General features: G+C 46.5%; 1 protein-coding gene across 1 annotated transcript in view; it reads right to left on the bottom strand.

The window, feature by feature from the left end:
- LOC140909755 (two pore channel protein 2-like) overlaps positions 1-14,681 on the bottom strand; it is a 31,401-nt gene that overhangs the window by 4,957 nt on the left and 11,763 nt on the right. The window contains exons 7-18 of the mRNA XM_073339802.1: positions 14,344-14,445; positions 13,341-13,467; positions 9,658-9,859; positions 8,339-8,483; positions 6,265-6,450; positions 5,067-5,131; positions 4,346-4,433; positions 3,482-3,551; positions 2,562-2,781; positions 2,210-2,300; positions 1,368-1,481; positions 268-386 (exon numbers count right to left, since the gene is read on the bottom strand). Of these exons, the coding sequence (XP_073195903.1) occupies positions 268-386; positions 1,368-1,481; positions 2,210-2,300; positions 2,562-2,781; positions 3,482-3,551; positions 4,346-4,433; positions 5,067-5,131; positions 6,265-6,450; positions 8,339-8,483; positions 9,658-9,859; positions 13,341-13,467; positions 14,344-14,445 (1,529 nt within the window). The remainder of the gene's footprint in view (positions 1-267; positions 387-1,367; positions 1,482-2,209; positions 2,301-2,561; positions 2,782-3,481; positions 3,552-4,345; positions 4,434-5,066; positions 5,132-6,264; positions 6,451-8,338; positions 8,484-9,657; positions 9,860-13,340; positions 13,468-14,343; positions 14,446-14,681) is intronic.

The raw sequence follows: 14,681 nt of genomic DNA, 5'->3' as shown, positions 1-14,681 counted from the left end.
GGGGCTCAGTTGGGTAGAGGCACACTGCACCTAAAACACACACACCACAATAGCCTGCGAGGGTGCACTCACTGACTCATTGCTGTGGGTTGATTAATGCCAATTCACAGCAACTTAGTAAGAATCTCTGTTTGCCAGCCCCAGGAGTCTTCCAGCTGCAGTTCATCACCCTGGAATATTTGTTATCTCAACAGAGACCTGACAGACAAGCAGAGAATTCAGCAGTGGATTTGTTCCCCAGAGAAGAGCCTTTGGGAATGGACTTACTTTTAGAAGCTATTTTAAACATCAGCCCTTTAGACTTTTTCTTGGTTATTTCTTCCCCTCCAAGGTCATTCTCGTTGGTTTCCATGTTGTCTATTAGTTTGCCATCACGTAGTTCTTCCCTTTAAATAAAAATATATATCCCTATGAAGCCACTTAAAAATGCACTCCAGTGCTCTCCACAAGTTCATGAATTGGACTGGCTCTCCCAGACTCTTGCTACTGGGGCTTAGAGCCCCAGAAGTCCCTCCCCCAAAAGCCCCTCTGCATGCAAAGCAGAGCATGGCTCAGAATCAATGGAGCAGACCCTGCGATGCAGGAGCAGAACCCCCACACCTCTGGCAGGAGAAAGCAGAGAAGGGGACAGCAACCTTTTCCCATTCTAAACATAAAACCAACAACTGCTACTGACAGTCTTCCAGCGGGGTCAGCGAAATGCTGGCCTCTTACAGCAAGGAGAACATGCCTGTCTGCCTCCCACCCTGCAACTGGGAATTAGCAGAGATGTCTGTCCAGAAAGGGTCTCATTTTAGCTGTTAGCCCCTTATGGGCCAAGTCAACTGCCTGAGCTCACACTCCTCTGCCCAAGCCATGTTCTAGGCTAGGGTTTAAAGCAACACACACCACACCTTTCAATCAGAGTCCGGATGCCCACTGCAGCCACTCAGCTGGTCTAATGAGGGAAATTGGACTGTCTCTGAATACAGCATCTAGAGCAGCCCGAGGCAGTTTTGTTGATTTCACTAAAGTAGCTCCCTGAACACCCCTCTCTGCCAAAGGCCCCCCTCTCTCTCTCTCGGTGTCTGTGCGCAGGAGGGAAGGGGGAAATGTGAGAGAAAGTGGAGGTGTACAGATAAGAGATCCTATGCATAAGAGTCACGTTTTTCTAAGGCATCTGATCACCACAATGGTGGGGAGGCTATAAAATGGAACTGAACTCACCCAGGAGACTCTGGAAACCTAGATCAGATGCCTGAACTCTTGTATTTCTCTCAACTGCACATCACTAAGGAAAATCTGATTACACGGTCCATCAATAACTGGAGGTGTTGAGAGACCCACCCACAAAGTACCATGTTTCCCCTGTAGTTTAGTTTACTTACTCTTGGATTCCTACTCCCAGCTCTTGAATTTTCCTCTCAATGGCAGTTTCTACTTCACTCTTTTCCAGTGAGTACTCCACAAAGAAAGCTTCTAGGATAAATGCTATGAGAATACTGAAAGGGGGGAGGGGAAAGACATGCTGTTTGGGCATGTTATTAATTAAAGGCAGGATTATGTTTTTGCAGAGCAAGCCCTCACATTATTCATCGATTTCCACAGTAGCAGACTGTGGAATTCCTGGCCCATCAGTACAAATCTGTCAGTGCATAGATACTGTGGAAATGCCCCCAGAGCAACAGATAACCTTTGCTATTTGCCAAAGCCCCCCAACATGTCTTCATGGCCTGGCACTGAACAGGGATGGAGGAACTGGCAGAGTCCCAGTCAGATTTGCAGCTAGACACAGTTTAATTCTTATTCTTTAAAATTCCAGCCCCAAGCAGCACTTTACAGAGGTAAGTACGGTTGTCCATGAGACTTGTTCAGGGCTAGATGCCCTTCCCCTCTCTAAAGCATCCCCAATCCTTTCTCCACAGGGGACACAGAATCCTGCATTCCTTCCTGCCTAGTCTGTTCCATCTTTTAAGGAGGAGAATCACCCTTTACATCCATAAGGTGTCCCCTGGCTCAGTACCCCTTCACGCCTCCGTCAGCAAGAGGCATTTGCAGGGGAACCACTGTAACCCAGAGCCCAAAACGTATCAACCCAAGCACACAGCAGTGCTCCAGCTGCCCAGGCAGGAAGAGCCCTGTGAACTCATTACCTCAGGCCTTCAGCCTGCTGTGGCTCTAAGCCCCATGCTTCCCCACCTCAAACAGACAGAAATGTCACTGAACTTACTTAATTATCATGATCACCACCACAACGTGGAAGGCAATGAAGTACAGCTTGGCAGCCTGGTGCGTGACCAGGGCAAACCCATTGGCAAGAAGTATGAAGTTAAGGACTAGGACAGATAGGAAACTTCTCCCTGCTGAGAACAGCCTGCTTGAGACAGTCAGGCTGATGACAAGAGAAGACACATTTGAGCTTCCCTTGGTGATGCTTCCTCATTAAAAACTTTACTGAAGGGAATTGAGATCGCATTTCTTTCTCCATTTTGACCTCATTGAAGTCAATGGTGTGGGGCGTCTTTCCATTGACTTCGGTGGGCTCTGGATTGGACCCTGTGTTATAGATACAGAAAGGATATCATGCCACTGATTGACAACAGTTAGCTCCATCAGAACAATGAATGAAGATGTGATGTCATTGAAGTTGTTCTTGCAGTATTTGGCTCGAGCAAATAGAGAATCTTTTAAAGCAGGGTTTCCGCACTCCAGGGCATGATGGGCAGTGGAATTCCTGGAAAAGAACTGGATTTTCCCCTGGAATAGTTCCATGCCAATGATAGCAAACATGTAGTATACTACCTGGGGGTGGGGGGGGGGGAAGAGAGAGAGAGACCCATTCTCATAGATTGAAATGTCACGTGACAGCTTTACCCAGCAGAGTACAGAAGCATTTAAGATTCCATCATCAAATTCCCCAGTGCACATTCCACAATGCACTTCCCAGATTCTGGCCACTTGAGCCAACTGTGGCTTCTCTGAGACACTTTAATCTTCTAATACCAGCCATCCTCAAACAGAGACTTAGTCCAGGAAGTAATGATTCCATGTAAGGTTTAAAAATAAACTAAGAACAGAGGGAGAAGAATACTGAACTGGAATCTAAGTTGATGGAGTTGAATATTTCCAATTTATCAGGAGATTTTTTTTGGGGGGGGGAGGAGAAATCAAGAGTTTCCATGTCAGTTGCTTGCCCAGATCAGCATTCAGGATTCTGCATAGGTCAGCAGCATCAGGGAGGGAGGGAGGGAGAGAAAAGAAAAGAAAAAAAAAAAAGTCCTGAACTGGCACCTAGGGAGAACCAGACCGTTGAATATTTTCAGGGTTATTTATGTGTAAAGCTATTTGGGTCTACCCATACAGCCTTGATTCTGGCCGAATAGTGACCGTGCTGAAGCTTTATAGTTCACCTCTTGAACATAAAAATCAGAATTCTAAGGAAAACAAGGTCATGCTACGGCAGGAACTGCTGCACTTCAGAGTTAGCGTCCAGGGTGCTTACCAGAGCCAGCCCACCAAAGGTCAGCATTGTCGGCACAATGTTTATGAGCGTATTCATGATGACCCGGAATCTAGAACAAGACAAGTCATGAGAGCCCCATGCCTAGACACTTATTTAAAGAGATATTCCAGGAATTCCCGATAGTTGGTGCCTTTTTGAGCAATGGAGTCCCCCATTTTGTTTTGCAGGGGTGAGAGAGAAAAAAGAGATGGCAGATCTCGGAGAGATCACTGGCCCATTTGCCTCTGCTGGTTGTTGGTGCCATTTCTCTGCCACTGTCCTACATTAATACGGAACAGGGCTGAGCTGTAGGCTTGATCCTGTTTAACACCGTCTGCTTGCTTGCCTGCCTGCCCCTGGGCGGCCTTGTGTGGCTTTCCAATTTCACAGGGGCAGTGCTGTGTCTGCTCTAGTGGGCTCTCGCTTAGGTGTCTTAGTGAGTGGTGGGCTTATTCCTGTTTGAGGAAAGGGCTGGTGGGGCCCTTAGGCCTAGTCTACAGTTGAGTTTCATTGGTACAAACTACGCTGGGTAGGGGATGATGTGTCATCAACATAGTGTTAAAATCCTTTAGCAAGGACACAGTTTATACCAGGATAAAGGTATGCCTTATTCTACTACAGCTTATTCTCCTTCCCATATGGGAATAACTACCCAGGTATCAAAGCCCCCTTGTAAAGCCATGCAGCCCTTGTAAAGCCATATGGCAGCATGGATGCAGCCAGCTACACCACTAATGTGTGTCACCAAGGCCTCAATCTTCTCAGCTGAGCAGATGTTAGCTAGCTGGGAGACCTGGTCCCCTGCCAGCCTCTAGATCAGCTCAGTGCAGTGGTAGAGGGCTACAGCCCCATTACATTCTTTACCTTTGAATGCTATCCACAATCCTAATGAGCCGGAGGACTCTCAGTATGAAGACAATATCCAGCACTTGCTGGCTGTTGTATTGACTTGCTGAGGAAGAAAGCAGCACCAGCAGCTTTTAGTACACATGATCTCCAATGCTTCCCCGTTTGCCTAAGACAAAGGCTAATGCAATCACTAGGCAAAGCACAGAAAGTGTCCCCCATCAGTCACAGTACAACAGCAGAATGAGACAGAGCCCCGAGATGGTTGTGCGTCACAAAAGGTTCTATTTCTATCATCCTCAAAGACATGTTCCGGAATTGCATACACAACACTTCAGATTCTGACGGGGATGGGTGGTTTGTATTTCAAAACCCAAAATAAAATAAAGGGGTTTGTTTCTGCGCCCGTCCAATAGAAGAGGTAGTATTTAATTTAAAATGGATACCTTTCCATCGTTATTACATACTTAGCTGAAACAAACACAAATATGTTGTAATCTAAACAAGGTTACCTACGCAAAGGGCACAGGTTACGGATTCATTCTTCCACGGATTGTTATTTAAATCTTTTTATACTTCCCCCTCCCCCAAAACGTGCAGTTTCAATTGAAACCATGAGTCAAGAGTGATATTAGGAGATAAAGCTTAAACAAAAACCCCACCACGTAATTTCTCAGGCACTTGTAGATTAACAGCCTGCTAATGCCACAGAAGATTTAAAGGGCAATGCCGTGCTTACCTGATTTAAGTGAAGTGTTGAGAATTGTAGCTACCAGAGCAGCAATAATGATGAAGGTATCAAACCTAGTGTTGAGGGGGAAGAGTTCTGTTACACGAGTCATTCTAGTGCACATCGAAGTGCAGTGCAGGCATTTAGATACTAATTGTGATGGACACAATATAAGGCCTTAATCTGCAGACACGTAAACATGTGCTTAAAGTTAAGCACACAAGGATTCCTACCGAGTCAGAGGAACTATTCATGTGCTGGAGCATTTGCACGTTTGGGCCCTAAATGGCTGGACTGTGACCTCTTTGGGGCAGGGACTGTATTTTATTTGGAGTTTGTACAGTCTGCCTAGTACAACAGACCTAGTCAAGGCTCCTTGGGTTACTTCATGCACTGAAACAGCCATCCAGGACTAAGCGAAGTTTCTACATTGGACATGTGGTTTGCAAACATGACCTGCAAGGGGGGAAAAAATGGCTTATGCTCCTCCCCCACCCCATTTATAGGGAGAAAGGAGACCTAGAATGTTCTTTACTAGTTTGTTTACAATAGAAATTCAGGCCCAGTCTGTGCTACAAGTCTCTGGACAACTGGAGACCTAGCAGGGTTCCAGTATCACGGGGGAGAAGAACTCAGCTAATGAGAGGGGTGAGGGGATTCTTGTATTAACAGAAACAACCGTTCATTCCAACAGTCAACAGGTATTTAAGTCCCACACCACATTTTAAAAGATAAAAAAAACTCTTATACCTACAAGTCCCAATGGGTCTGCCAGCAAGTCAGTGACTGCCATGGCTCGACATTCCAAGTATTTTTAGGGCAAAGAGGACACACACAAGAGGTACCACCCCACTGCCAGACCTTCCTGCAGTAGTATTAAAAAAGCAGCACAAACCCAATTGTTTAAAAAGGAATGTATGTTTTCATGAAAAGAGAATCCAGAGTCCAGTCCAGTCTTCTAATCCTGCACTCCAGTTTCAGTTAAGAGCATTTCTCTTGCCATCTCAGGTTTGCAATAGCTTTAGTTATATGCTGGTTATGCAAATATGAACTTTACCAGTCTAGCACTGGGTGTTTTTACAAGAAGAATCTAATTCTAGTAAGAGGCTGAATATAAAGTCTCTGGCTGCGAAGAGAAGAAAGTTGCAAGACATTCTTCCCATATCCCTTCTACCCCCAAACCACCACAACTCAGCATCCTACTTACCAGTTCCAGAACTGGGTCTTTGCAAAGAATGCCCTGGGTTCATAAGTGTACACTTTCAAGAGGATCTCAATGATATATAAAGAAAGGAAAACCCACTCTGCATAGGAAATCAATGGGTTTTCCTCATCCAAAGCAATGAATACGGCGTTTATTAGAATGATTACATCGTAAGTCCAAACAAAGCCCCTGCAAGAAGGGGGAGAAAAAAGGAGTTTGTTTGCTCCTGCCTATGAAGGTTTAAAAAATAAAATAAATAATCCCTCAGAAGATACCCCTGTGATCTTAAAAGCCCTTCAATGCTAACTGGCCAAGAGGCCCACTGTTGTGTCATTCTGAATGTTGTTTAAGATATCAAATGAAAGCCAGGGGCACACTAGTCATTAATATCATTGTGAAATACATGTATTATATAAGGAATTATGGATGCTTGTTGATATTATGCTTTAAAAAGTCTGATCAAATAAACGGAAAACCAGGTTTTCTTCCAGACAAGAGGGAGAAGAGTTACCTCCCCATCTCTAATGGGAATGGTCTCTGGCATCACCATGTTCAATGGGCAGTTCATTTGCATCAGAGATAAAAACAGGAAGAACAAATTAATAGGAGGTTGTGAAATCAGCATGGGAACACACTGGCATCTGCATCATCCTGACTCTGGAGACAAACTTTGGGGAATACAAGGACAAGCAAAAAGAGGTTTCTGTTATCCATCACTTAGGGGTCCAGCATTCTTTTTATCCATAAAAGGTGGATCCCCTACCATGCGGGTCGGTGCTGCTGAATGGGCGCTTTAGGTAACTTTCTTATCTTAAAGGATTGTAGCCTGTTAAGTTTTAGTGACTTGGAGTGTTATACCTCTGTCTTATTTATAACCATTTCTGTCCATTAGTCTTGCTTAGCATCACCTTTCAGTTCTTGGTTAATAAGCTTCTTGTTTTATCATAAGCACAAATCACTGCTGTTATATTAAGCAGAGTGTGAACTCCTGGTTAAATCAAGCAAGCTAGTGTGTACATGGTCTCTTTAGAGACAGCAGACTTGCTAGTTTGTGAGTGTCCAGTGATGGGGCTCAATGTTGCAGGGAGACACTTCTGCAGAGTTTGAGAACGGATCCACACCAAGGACTAATCTGCAAGGCAAAGTTAGGCCTGGAGGAGTCCTGAGGAATCTGTGGGGCCAGTTAAACTGGGAGTGGCAGGGAGCAGTCACTGAGTTTAGCATCAGCAGATTCTGTTGATGCTGAGGCAGAGAGGTAACAAAGGGACATACAGTTCTGGATGCCCCTAGAAAGCCTCACAACTCTCCCATCCACATCCCCATTACCCAGTTACAAAACCAGCTTTGCCATACATCAGCCAGTGTTTCAGTTTAAACACCCTTTTCCCCGATGGAGAATTTAGGAGAGTTGATGTAATTTAACCTTACATTTGAGAAGCCAGTTACCGCAAATGTGTATACTCAGTTGACAAGATCAAACATCACTGAGAGCTAGAAGTTCAGTCTGCATCAAATCAAGCAGCACTCATAGATGTGAGACTGCCCAGAAGAGTAGAAAGGAATTGGAGAAAATTAAACATCAGACTGATCCCTAAATTAGCTCTTGATTCCAATTTAATAGGCGTCGGTGAAACTGAGCGTAACACCACTTTACAACAGAGACTGCTGGTTATTATAGGTTTTCATACCTGAATTCAGACTCCTTTTGAGCAAGACTATTTTCAAGCCAGAACTTACAAGCTGATGCAGATCTACAAGCTGATAATACTTGTGACATCATTCAAGGCTTATAGACAACTGAGTTAGAGGGACTGGAACTTGAAGATGGGGATTTTTCAGAAGCATTCAGCATTGGTCTAACTGCTCCTGCTCAAGCTAAGGATCAAACTCCCGTTGACTCAAGTGGGAGCAGAGTTAGGTTCAGACTGAGTGCTTCTGAAAAAATTCCACTTGTAGTGTTCCCCTTGCAGTGCTGGCATTTTCCAGCCTGCCATTCAGGTGAATACTTGTCCAGAGGTAAATGCTGGTTTGCAGCATCATTATGAGATGCTCATTGTGAGGGCAGAGACAGACTTACTTGTGTTGAACCATGCTGCGTATGAATAGGCTCACTGCCGAGTTATACACGTGGGGCATCCAGTGCTCTAGGGGATGGGTTTGTATCCTCATTGCAATCACCTGGATGTTCAGAAGGTCTGCCAGACGCACAAAAGATTTTTTGTCTGCAGTGGACAGGAAAGATGCCCATTAGCCTACAATCATAATAAATGGCAGCATTTCATATTTGCAGAAATACAGTCCTTATGTGAAAAAGCAGTACTTCACTCTGTCCACATGCAGAGAACACACAGGACTTGACCACATGGGCAAAAGGGGAGCTTCCTTCAGCCATGCTAGCTCCATACTAGCTAGGAGCCCTCTTAACCTGTGCAAGGAGCTGTGGCATGAAGTTGTAAAGAGACTTGTTGGAAGGAAAAGAGAAAGAAAAAAAAAATCACATCTATAGGACTCATTTCACTCCTTACTTGCCAAATTTTAAACCCCATCTCAAGAAGGCCAATCTTTAGGCAAACATGTAGTGGTCAAATCACACATCCACAGTTAAGTAATCACCATTCATTAACATAAGTGGTTGCAAATAACATTTTTCTATTTAACAGGTGATAACTGAGGAATTTGCTGAAAAATAAATTCTGGCTTTTTAGTAGTCCTCATTGGAGGTTTGTTCCTAGATAGAGCCTGAAAATCTGAAAGCACGTTTAAAGTGCATAGGAATTTCCAAACTGCATCAGATGAGAGCTCCATCTTTCCCAGAATCCTGTCTCTAGAAGAGAGGAGATCAAGATGCTCAAGAGGAAGGTGCAAGAAACCCCACAGCAGGAAAACTTCCCCAATCAGGTTATTTTCTTAACCCGCTGCACTGAGAGGTTGGCTCAGCCTGGCAGCAGGAGAATTTATATCCCTGAGCTTAAGAGCCATGGCAAAATCACAGATTTCCTCATCTGTATGGCAAGAGAAATTTTTTTTTTAAAAATGCCAAACATCTTTGGAGATTCTCCTACACGTTTATCATGTAGTTTAATTTGAGGTCATGAAGGCTCTAAGACACTCTGTGCATGGAAACAAAGTGGCTTAAGTGTTAGAATTAAGTAGAAAGAATGTGTGAAAAGAAACTGAGTGCTACAAGCTTAGATAAGTGAGGTAGCAGGATATGCCTGGTTGACAGTGTCACCAAATCACACAAAGCCAAGTGACCAGATGGGTAGGTTTTCAGCATTCACTTCAGGTTGGTTACATATGGCACATTGAAAAATACAGATCTCACTGCTTAAACAAAAAGGTCCTCCCCTACTTCAGTAACCCCGTCCCAACAAGTGTTTGTTTACTGCTACTCACCTACATAACCTTTTTGTTCATCATCGGATACTCTCAACAGGAGCTCTCGATGGGAAGTGCTGATATCTGGGGCCACTAGTTTGACGAGTTGCTTCCACTGGGCTTCTTTAACAACAAACTCTGTGCCCTCCTTGACCTTTAGGATGTTGAAGGCTTCTACCATCTTGTGACGCTTCATGTAAGCAAGTTTGCGGATCTCATTCTGGAGGAGACAATGGATTTCAGATACCTGGAGGATGGGTTTCTCTCTCTCTCATCTCCCACTTATTTTTAAACTTAAATATAGTTTTGGGATATTCATGAACACCAGATTTGTTCTTGCATTTCTATACCAGACTGCCAAGAAGGACTCTATAGGAAATGAGCCAAGAGCAAAAAAGTTCCCAGCTGACAACGCTACATTCAGCCAGAGAAGCAGAGAGTGACTAATAGAGAGTAGCAGCCGTGTTAGTCTGTATCTGCAAAAAGAATAGGAGTACTTGTGGCACCTTAGAGACTAACAAATTTATTAGAGCATAAGCTTATGCTCCAAGGTGCCACACGCACTCCTATTCTTTTCAATAGTCCAGAGTGATTCATCTGGACAGTTGTGAAGCAGATGCAGCAGGCTACCAGGAAAGTCCTGCCCTCTCCTCCACTGCAGAGATGTCACTAGCCCCTATTTCCTGCTCAGTCTATCAAAAACTTCCCAAACATATCCAGGTAGGATCCATTGCAACAGTTTGCTCCCATGGGACACCTCTTAGCAGATTAAAAATCTAGATGGCTTATATTACACCTTGGAAGATAGTGTGCAATTGGGACGGGGAGAAAAGGGTGTTGATATGTAACAAACAGCAGGGAGAGGTGAGTCACAAGGGCTTTATCATGGACTGGAAGGCCCTCAAGTTGGAGTAAAAGAGAAGAGGGAATCGATTTAGACATCACATCAACACTAACAAGCGAGGACTTGGAAAGCGGCAGCTACCCGTCCGATTTCTGTGGTATCCAGATGGGAGATGATCCTGCCAACAGCTAGCTCCAGGAATTTGGGCAGAAGAGCCAGCCAACTTTGTGCCCTACCTCCACTAGGCAGTCTGCCCAGCAGACAACATGCAGGGATGGTTTTTGTGGCCTCCTGTTAGTGCATATGGCAGGAGACCTTGCCTATAAGAGAGGAAGGTTAGTCTATTTATGAAAGTTCACTGGAACTTTTAGCATTAGCCCTATAATTGCAAGCACTAGACATGCTTACAGTGTCCTCAGTTACCCCAAAATGTGGTGGGTGCTACTGGAAGAGGGAAGATGTACGCTGCTCTTATTGAATATAGTGCCCCCGCTCTGTCCTCCTGTCAGTGCTTTAAGGGTATGTTACAGAGCAGGGGTCGGCACCCTTTTAGAAGTGGTGAGCCGAGTCTTCATTTATTCACTTTAATTTAAGGTTTTGCATGCCAATAATACATTTTAACGTTTTTTAGAAGGTCTCTCTCTATAAGTCTATGTATTATATAACTAAACTATTGTCATATGTAAAGTAAACAAGGTTTTCAAAATGTTTAAGAAGCTTCATTTAAAATTAAATTAAAATGCTGATCTTACACAGCTGGCCCACTCAGCCCGCTGCCAGCCTGGGGTTCTGTTCACCTAGGCCAGCAGTGGGCTGAGCGAGGCCTGCGGCTGGGACCCTGGCTGGCAAGGGGCCAGCAGCCAGAAGCCCAGACCAGCAGTGGGCTGAGTGGGGCGGGCGGCCGGGACCCCAGACTAGCAGTGGGCTGAGCAGCTCAGCCTGCTGCCACTCAACCCCCTGCCGGTCTGGGGTTCTGTCCACCGGCTCCTGCCGGCCAAGGTCCTGGCCCCCTCAGCCTGCTGCCAGTCTGGGATCCCGGCCCTGCCCATAGAGTGGGTACCTACCTTCCCCCTGGTTCTAGCCCAGTCTCTTCCTCTCTGTCTGCACTGAGCTGAGGGTGGGAGTGCACTGAGCACAGGGCTGGGGGTGAAGGAGCAGGCTGGGGTTGGGGTGAAGGAGCAGGCCAGGAGCTAGAATGAGGGAGGGGGCTTAGGGTTGGGGCAGGAGGTTTGGGTGTGGAGTGCTTATCTGGGCAGCTCCCATTTGGTGTGAGGGGTCCAGGAGCTCCTGTTTGGTGCTCACAGTGGGGAGTAAGAATGTGGGGGTGTGTGCAAGGGGTGCAGAGATCAGGGCAGAGGGCTGGGGGTGTGGGCTGGGGTTGTGGGGGTGCTTCCAGCCTCCTGCCCAGAGCGGTTTCACGGCAGAGGGCTGGAGGGGATATGCCCCAATTCCACCCCCCCTTCCCCAAGCCCCCATCCCCACCTCTTCTCTGCCTCCTCCCCGGAGCAGCCAGAGTGCTGAGACTCCGCTTCTCCCACTCCCTCGCAAGGGCCATCAGCTGATCGGTGGCAGGGAGGGAGAGGAGGAGGGGCAGGAACCCAGCAGGCTGGGGGAAGAGGAACTTGCCTGTCCTGCAGCAGGGAGGACCAAGCTTCTTCACCCTGCCCCCACATGTGTGCGTGTGGGGGGGGGGGGAGAGTGGAGAAGAGAGGGCCGGGGCGGGCAAGATTTTTAACGGCACTCTACAGCCTGCCGGGGTCCCGGCCTGGGTTTGGCAGCGGGTGCTGAGCAGGGCCAGCGGCTGGGACCTGGCAGAGAACAGCTTGCCATTAAAAATCAGCTCGTGTTTGGCATGTGTGCCACAGGTTGCCGACCTGTTACAGAGCAACCACACAGTACGTAGAGTTGCTACTGGATAGCAGCTGTCTTCCCAGTAGAGACATTCCAGAAGGGAGGTTTGCCTAATGTTTAGCAGGAACAGTGCACAGATCACTGCACCCTGTCTACTGATGAGCACACACACGGGACATTTACTGGGAGAAGTCAACAGAAGTGGTGGTCACGGCACTATCTGTGTTAAATCATTCTGTATTGTGCTGTTTATTTTTATTGCAGTAGCAGCCAGGAGCCCCAGGCATGGGCCAGAACCCCGTGGTACTAGGTGCTGGGCAGACAGGCACAGAACAGGGAGACAGTCCCTGCCTAGAGAGCTTCCCTCTTCTCCCCACCTGGTCTTTGACTATAAGCTCTTCAGGGCAGGGCCCGTGTTTCCACAGGTTTATACCAAGCCTAATCCCATAGGGTCTCTCAGTGATAGTATAACTGAAGTGACATATGGAAACCTCATTAAATGGCTCTAAAGGATGGCTCAGAATCAGCAGCCGATTAATCATACTGTCCCCTAGAAAGGAGGAGTGGCTGGCTGCAGGACATTGCCTTGAGGATCCTTTCCCCGCAGATGCTCGGCGAGTCTCTCCCCTCTTTCCAACCCCCGCACTGAACAACGTTGCGGTACAACCCCAGTACCAGGCAGTAACAGGAGATTTGCCGTAATGCTAGCACCTTACAGCAGTACCAGAAGAAGGGCTCTAAACTGGATAACCAAAACCCCACTTGATGTTTTCTAGCACCAAAACAAGCAAACAAACAACAAAAACAAAAAAAACCCACCGTCCCACTGATTTAGTGGCCTAGCACTGGGAGTCGGACTCTGCACTGGATTCACAAACACTTGAAATTCAGAGGACCGGAAGAGGAAACAGATGTTGTTAAAGCAGAACACTCCATGCAGTGATGGGTATAGTTGTGTTATTGCTGTGCCCAGTTCAGGAGATACTCTTCCACACACACACTTTACCTTTAAATGTTTCCTGTAATTGTTGTACACAACAGCCAGGAAGACAGACATGAAGAGGTAGGTGTTGATTACTACATAGGTTATGAAGAACAGGGAATACCACCAACTGAAGTCAAAGGCCGGCATCCTAGACGGGGAGAGAGTGGCTTTAGTCATTCTACAGTGAAAGCAGGGATTCATATAGAGCAATAAAACCTCTGGGACAGCTTCCAAAATGCTGTCTCAGGATACATCGCACCTTCTAGGCATGAGACTGAATGCACCGTTGGAGCAGGTCAGTTTGAAATTCAACAAGTCAATCACTCCATAAGAAATCACAGACAGCATGTTCTTTGAGCGAGAATTCTTCCCATGGGTGCTCATTTGCAACTGCTAATGAGGTGGATGGGGTGGGTGGGAAGGGGAGTGTAGAATTTGGCCCTTCTAGGGAAAGCAGAGGACACCCCATGCTGCAATCCTCTCCAGCTCTCTTGGTCCCAAGGCTATTGTACAAGGGATGCAGGTGCTAGTGTGGGGGAGGGAAGAGATATACTCTCACTGGTAAATGCAACGCTGAATTAAAGGCTAAAAAGCCACAAAACTGTCATCAGGGTTTGCGTGCTGCCTGGAGGTGGGAATAGTCCCCACTGCAGTGCAAGGTGAGGAGCAAGTCAAGCCACTCAGCATCAGGGCAAGGCTAAATGCTCCCACCTCCCCACATGCAAAGTCCACCCAAGCCAGTCGGATCACACAGTACACGGAGGCTTTTAGAAGTACTGTGCTGTTTGAGACTCCCTGATTTCCTAGATTTTATCATCTGTGATTTAAAGACCCAGAAAACAGAGAGATCCTTTTATGTCAAATATGGTGACAGATTCAGCGTGTCTTTCCTTCTACTGCAGCGAGCTCTGAATTGGGCCCTAGACTGCTGCTCCAGTTCTATGCACTATGCAGTGCTTCCCTGTCGCCCAGAGATACTGTCGTGCACCTAGATCGCCTGGTATTTGCAGAGCAGGGTACATACATGACGTCAGGGCTGTTGGCTGTCGTCACCAGCACATAGAGATCAAATACGATTTCTAGGTAGTTTGTAAAATATGGAGATCCTTCCACTGTCCGGAGATTCCTGAAAAGGAAGAGGCACCATGAAATTACAAGCAGATACCAAATCACTGACACACAGCTACAGCAGGGCATCAGTAGAGCAGTTGATACTGCAGTCAGATCCCCTATGGCCTTATTTTTTGGAGTCCCCAGTACCCACAGATGATAAAACAGTCATGTTTGCTCAGCAGTTCTGGAACCTCAGCCATACTTCCTCATCTGCAGGATTTCGAGCTGGCAGAGTCCCTCGGATCCAAA

The sequence above is a fragment of the Lepidochelys kempii genome, chromosome 3 (assembly GCF_965140265.1).
Source record: "Lepidochelys kempii isolate rLepKem1 chromosome 3, rLepKem1.hap2, whole genome shotgun sequence".
Classification (NCBI taxonomy): domain Eukaryota; kingdom Metazoa; phylum Chordata; order Testudines; family Cheloniidae; genus Lepidochelys; species Lepidochelys kempii.
Note: the sequence above shows the minus strand (reverse complement) of the source record. Positions and strands in the feature narration are given on the sequence as shown.